This window comes from Sceloporus occidentalis, unplaced genomic scaffold, assembly GCF_023333645.1.
Source record: "Sceloporus occidentalis isolate IW3139 unplaced genomic scaffold, rSceOcc1.0.p SCAF_4, whole genome shotgun sequence".
Lineage (NCBI taxonomy): Eukaryota > Metazoa > Chordata > Lepidosauria > Squamata > Phrynosomatidae > Sceloporus > Sceloporus occidentalis.
This window is the reverse complement of record NW_028316984.1, coordinates 20,404,162-20,411,101: the sequence shown is the minus strand read 5'-3', so window position 1 is coordinate 20,411,101 and position 6,940 is coordinate 20,404,162. Positions and strand designations below refer to the sequence as shown.

The 6,940-nt window shown below is 40.4% G+C and overlaps 1 protein-coding gene across 1 annotated transcript in view; it reads left to right on the top strand.

Annotated features, from left to right (window-relative positions):
- Positions 1-2,352: 2,352 nt before the first annotated feature.
- The window catches only part of CD28 (CD28 molecule), a 28,100-nt gene continuing 23,512 nt past the window's right edge, over positions 2,353-6,940 (top strand). The window contains exon 1 of the mRNA XM_089523012.1: positions 2,353-2,410. Coding sequence (XP_089379138.1) covers positions 2,353-2,410 — 58 coding nt within the window. The remainder of the gene's footprint in view (positions 2,411-6,940) is intronic.

Sequence of the window (6,940 nt, the reverse complement as noted above, 5' to 3'; positions counted from 1 at the left end):
GTTAGGAAAGCATATATGCTGATAGCAGGAAGTGGCTCAAATGGAAGTCCTGGACAGAGAAAGGAGTGCCTAAATGTCGGGGTAACTAACAGAAGCGGCATAGATTCAACAACAGGATGAATTTAGGGGCCTAAAAGATAAAAGGTAGTTACAGGATGGAGTCAAAGAAAGGGGGACCAAGGAAAATGTGGGGCTGGAGTGAAAACACACATATCACATAGGGAGAGATGTATGTGGATTTTGGATGCTACTTGGGAGAGGAATGGAGTAGTAGGAAGATTAGAGATCTTACAGATGCCTGGAATTCCTGCAAGAAGACCTCCTTTCATGTGACTTGAGATGGGCTTTACACAGACCTACCTCACATATTACTCACCTCAGTCACCTGTACAGCTGAGAGCCCAAAGAATTGGCATCAGCTAAACTTGCAACAGATGGACCACTTCTGCATTTCGTATGAAATTTGACACTATTTTGCTGCATACCCAAATGCTTGGGGTCTATATTGTGAATGCAGCTGAGCCCTGTTCCTCCTACTCTCCCCAGATCAAAAATATGGGATTTGGGGCTGCTTTGTCTTCAAAGCAAAAACATCTGCAATTTAAACTGCATCTGCACTGCAGAATAATTCTGCACTGCAGAAATAATGACATTGCTTTAACTGCCATGGTCCAATGCTATGGAATCCTGGGAACTGTAGTTTGTTGTGGCACCAGAGGTCTCTGACGGAGGAGGCTAAATATCTCAGAAAACTACAAATCCCAGTATTCCATAGCATTGAGCCATGACAGTTAAAGCAGTGTCAAACTGCATTATTTCTGCAGTGCAGATTAGACCATAGTCAGAACCTGGGCCCCCTTCTTGACTACTGGACATCATTAATTTGCACTGGCTTCCTTCCCCTCTCTTCAGCTCTGCCTACACATTCAATATCCTTAACAAGTATGAAGAAAAGGGAATGCAGTCATGGTTGGATTTGCCAGCCACCACCCTGTCATCACCAGGGATTTTTAAAATATGTCTATCCTACTCTCTTGGACAACTCTTAAGAGCCAGTGTGGTGTGAGATCCAGTGTGGTGTATTGTAGTGTAGTGGTTTCTGGAGACCAGGGTTCGAATCCTGGCTCAGCCATGGAAACCCACTGGGTGATCTCAGGCAATTCAAACTCTCTCAGCTTCAGAGGGTGGCCATGGCAAACCTCCTCAGAACAAGTCTTGCCAAGAAAACCCTCTGATAGGTTTGCCTTAGGCTCGCCATAAGTCAGAAATGACTTGAAGGCACACAACAACAACAACAACAACAACAACAACAACAACAACAACAACTCTTATAAGGACTTTATCACACGGGGGAAATCAGGGGATTCAAAAGGCATTATCCAGGGACAGTCACACAATTGCAGCTAAGATTTTCACACACATTGTGGTCTAACACTGTGGGAAGAATGAGTGCCTATGAAGCATTAGCAGTAGTTAGCTGGGTTTGAATTTCACCTTTTGGCTTTACAAACTCAGCATGAACTGTGGGAGGTGAACCAAACACTGGCTGCACCCATTTCAAGCAGGGTCTTACAGGAAGACTATGTAAGTGTTGTGAGTTGACAGCACTTGAATTCAACTCTTTTGCTCTGCTTTCCAAGATAACACCTGCTGCTACTGGTGAGGGAGGGGAATGAAAAGAAGAAGGATGACACCTGGCTTGCCTCAGGGTTTTGGTCCACAACTGGCTGGCATTTTTAGGTTTCAGATCTAAATTACCTTAGTTGTCCACTTGTGTGTGCGCACGACTTCTAGTCGCCTTTCAACTTATGGCAACCACATGAATCTCACAGGGTTTTCTGAGGCAAGGAATACACAGAGGTAGTTTTGCCAGTTTCTTCTTCTGAAATATAGCCTACATCTGATGTTCATTGGTGGTCTTCCATCCAAGTGTTACCCTAAAGGCACTAGATCTCCTACTGCTTAGGTCCTGGTGTTATAGTCCATGTAGCATCTAAACCCACTCTCGTTCATTGTGATTAGAAGGTGAGGGAGTTCTGGCATTTTCTTCCTGGAGTGTTCAGCTCAGATTGTAGGTTACAAGTGAGCTAACTGATCTGGATATGAGCAAGGAAGTCAAGGTGTAGAAGAAAAGATGAATAAACAAAGATAAAATGGTAAAGTCATCAAAGAGCTCAGTTTCCTGTTTGTGAGAGAGTGGTTTCATGCTTCTACATGTTGTATGTTATTGAAGATGAGAACTAAATCTGTGATGGTTGACTCTTGACCGAAGAGGTTGATTTACTTTTGCCCCATTGTGGTCTGCTGCTCTGTATGTGTGGGGTGCAGATGTCCAGACCATCCTGTAACAACATGATCTTCAGGATGCTTTTTACAACACTCATCATTATTCACATCGCCTGTACAACAGGTAAATCTCTCTCTCTCTCTCTTTTTCTCTCTCTGATTTTCCTGAGTGGGAAATCTTTGAAACGGTTTTTATTTAAGACTGTCCTATGCCCACATCCTTGGGTATAAACTGCATCAGTGCAGTGTCTAGGGACTTCTGAACAGCAATGATTGGACTGCCTTTGTGCAAAATAAAGGCTTTAAATAATAATTGCCATGCTTAGATACCATTAATACTTCAGCTTGCTGTAATCACCATTGCATATTTTTAGACTGTGGTCTTTTGTTTTTCCTTTAAAATGCTGTTAAAATAAATTAGGCCTTGGCCTACAAACTGCCCGGATAAAAAGGAGGAAAAATTAGCTGGAAACCAACATTAAGATGCCCTTAGTTTGTTGAAGACAGACCAGAATATTAATTTCAAAAATACAACTGATAATATCATAATGGGTTTATACAAATCTATGGTATGAACACACTTGAAATGCTGGTTTAGTTCCGGGCATCACATCTCAGAATTGCCAGAAAAGGTTTAGGATGAAGCAATCAAAATTATGAAGGGACAGGAGTAATTCCTTTATGAGAAAAGGTTACATATTTGGAGCTATTTTGTACTGATATAAAAGGTGAGCAAGGGGCACATGATTTGTTGTTATATGCCTTCAGATTGACACTTACTTATGGTGACTCTATCATAATGTTTCCTTGGCAAGATGTATTCAGAGGAGCTTTGCCATTGCCTGGTGTATAACTTACTAATAATGTGGGGAAAGGAGATGGACCTCTCCCTCTGGAAGCTAAGGTCATCCAATAATGCTAAAGAGTGGGCGATTCAGGGCAGAGAAACAGAAGAATTTCTTCATCCATCATATTGATGAACTGTGGAATGTGTAACTTACAAAATGAGAACCACTGTGGCATAGTGGTTTGAATGTTGGATTGTCACTTTGGAGACCAGAGTTCGATTCCCAGTCCAGCCATTAAATCCACTGGGTGATGTTGGGCAAGTCACATGCTCTCAGCCTCAGGCGAAAGCGATGACAAACCCTTCTGAACAAATCTTGCCAAGAAAACCCCATGATAGGCTTGCCATAAGTAGTCATAAGTTGGGTTGCCATAAATTGGAAACAACTTGAAGGCCCACAACAACAACAACAACTACAAAATGTAATGATGTCTACTTATTTGGACAGATTAAAAGGTAAATGGAGAAATTAATGGAGGGTAATACTATCAATAATCCCTAGTTATGATGGCTAAATATGACCTTCAGTATCAAAGGAGGTGTCTCTCTCAGTACAGTTGCTGGGGTACATGAGGAGCAGGGCATGGGTGCCTTCTCTTCTCTTTTTGGGCTCCCAGAGGCATCAGGTTAACAAAATGCTCAACTAGACAACCCTTTTATGTGACCTGGTATGGCTGTTCTCAAGTGGAAAAAAGACATTCATAAATTAATAGCGCACAGATCTCAAGGTGGTTTTACTTGAAGATTTTCTTAGAGCTGGGCTATGCCATCCAAAAATGAGAATGTATTCCTTCAACATTGAAGGACTGCTACGCACTTAATTTTAGCTCTTCTATTTTGGTTTTATATGCTATGTAATGTAACCAATGTTGAGATTACATAAAATATTTGCTAAACTGATGTCTCTTTCCACTGGAAGCTTACAGTTTGGCTAAACTGAGAATTAACACATGTTCATAGTCCTTTTGTGATATGATCACCAGTTTTCAGGGTGGTACTCATTTTTACTGCATGCAAACTATCTAAAAGAAATGTCATATTAATTCTAATTCAAAGCAAGAAAAATGGCCTGTGAATTTAAGACATCTTTCTGATTTTGAATGTTTAATTCTTAGCTAATTCTTTTTTCTTGTTATCACCTCATGAATTTGCCTTTTGTTAAGGCTGTAATCTCCACATCATTTCTGAAGACACTTTAAAATACAAGGATATGACAAAAATGGCTATGACTACCTCAATTTTTGTTTCTGAAATCTTGAGTGTGTGAATTTAACTTCCAAGTGTCATCTGCAATGGCAGCACAATGTAAATTGGTTGCTGTTGTGTGCCTTCAAGTCGTTTCTGACTTATTATGACCCTCAAGTAAAATCATGAAGGTTTCCTGACATGATTTGTTCAGAAGAGGTTTGCCTTTGTCTTCCTCTGTGGCTGAGAGTGTGTGACGTGCCCCAGGTCAATCAGTGTGTTTCCATAGCAAAGCAGAGATTTAAACTCTGGTCTCTACAGTTATAGTCTAACACCTAAACCATGACACCATGCTGGTTATCATAAATATTGTGAGGCAAAAACAAATGTCTGCCTATCTGTCCATCCATCCATCCCATCCATCGTCTGCATTGAAAGCTCTTTAAAAGTTATTATCCACTATACTGGCAACTTTTGGCACCTTTAATCCCCTTTCCATTCCTTGCCTGCTTGCTTAATGTTTTGGGTGTATAACATTTATGGTTGTTCATCAGTATTTTTAAAAGATATCATATCTTTGTACTTCTTACATCTGAGCCAGAATAATAATTCTCAGCTTGCTCTAACAAAGAGAGCAGGAGAGCTGAGATACTATAAAAAGATGGCAGTGCCTCAGAAAAGCAAAAGCAAACTTTAAATGGCTTCCTACAGTAAAAAATAATAGTGATAAATAATAATGAAAATATTGACTAACTACTGTAGGTCAAATCAGGCTCTTAAAATGCCAGTAAATTAAGTCAGTGAATCTTGAGTTTGAGCTCAAATCCTGTTCCAGTAATGCATTTGTTCTGTGATGTCCTTTGCAAACCTGGTCTCTGTGCTTCCTTTGCAGAACAACAGTTCTTGGGCAAAATCAATTGAAAACCCAATATCCCTGGGTTACTTTTAAAGGAAAATGTACCACCTCCAAATGTTATGTTATGGCAGTGATGGGAATGAAGTGGCTCTCCAGATGTTGTTGGATGACAAGTCCCAGCACTGTAATTGCTAGTGGAAAAATTTTTTCCACTATGGCTTTTCCACAATTTCCCACTATGGCTCTGGGAGTTGCAGTCCAACTACGTCGAGAGGCTGCATGATTCCTGCCCATGGTCTCAAGCTGTCTATTGAAAATAAATATCTCTCAACTATTACAAATATGTTACGTTGAATGAATACTGGTGCTTTTTGCTGGCTTACTAATTTTGGAGGGGGAAGAGAACTATGTTTCTTAAAACTCCTCAAATCGGATAAATGTTAGAATTCAAAGATATAGCCGTGTTAGTCTGTAGAGTCAGTATGTAGAGAGATCTTGTAGCACCTTTGAGACTAACTGAAAGTAAGACGTTGGTAGCATGAACATTCATAGATTTAGATCTACTTCCTCAGGTGTTGTTGTTATTGTGTGCCTTCAAGTTATTTCTGACTTGTGGTGACCCTAAGGTGACCCTACCATGGGTTTTCTTAGCAAGATTTGTTCAGAGAAGGTTTGCTATTGCCTTTTCCTGAGACTAAGAGCATGTGACTTGCCCAAGGTCATCCAATGGGTTTCATGGCTGAGTGGGGATTGAACCTTGGTCTCCAAAGTCCTAGTCCAATACTCGAACCACTATGCCATGCTGGCTCCCAACAGAGTAGCAGTTCCATGTGAATGATCTGGTGCAATTCACATCTTGTGCATGGTTTGGGGTGGCCATGTCTCATGCTCTATTGGAAGGGCTATCAGAAGTCACTCAGACTTTTAAAGACTTCCTTGGTTTTAAGAGTTGTTTGCTCAAACTCTTTGAAAATAAAGGAGAGCAGGGGACTTCAAACTGCCCTCCCGCAGCTGGCATCTGGGCAGCAGACTGAGCAAGTATGCAGATCACCTGGTCACAATATTCACCACTGTGGTGAAAGGTATTTCCATTTAAAATATAATAAATATGAATAGGTAAGCCACTCTGCTATAGTGGTTTGAGTGTTGGATTAGGACTCTGGGAGACAAGAGTTCAAATCCTTGTCGAGCCATGGAAACCCTCCGGGTAACTTTGAGCAGATTTATAGAATGAACTGCCTCATTTTTTTTAAAGGGTGAAAAAGCAGTTTCAAGCAAGACTGTTTTGCAATCTGAAAAGCAAAACAAAGCAAAACAAAATTAACACATATGTGGATACCTACCATATATACTGCACTATAAGTCAACCTCATGTATATGTTGAGGTCAGGTTTTAGGATCAAAATGATGGGTTTTGTTATGGCCCGTGGATAAGTTGAGGGTGAAACTTATAGGCATCTAGCAAAGGATCTAAAAGATGAAGCAAAGGAAAACTATGCAAAAGAACTTACAAAATTCCAGTAGGCAGGCATAACTGTGCTTATATTAAAGGCCGGATGGACGAGATAATAGAGAGGAATCAGTGCTCCCAGGACAGATTATGCTCTTGCCTTTCACCAGGGGATAGCTCCTTTTAAAATAAGAATTAAAGGACACTACTTATATTGACCCATGGATAAGTTGACTCAGGTTTTTTGGGGTCAATTTTTGACTAAAATTTCTAGACTTATACATAGTACACACACAAAATATAATGATAAACAGAG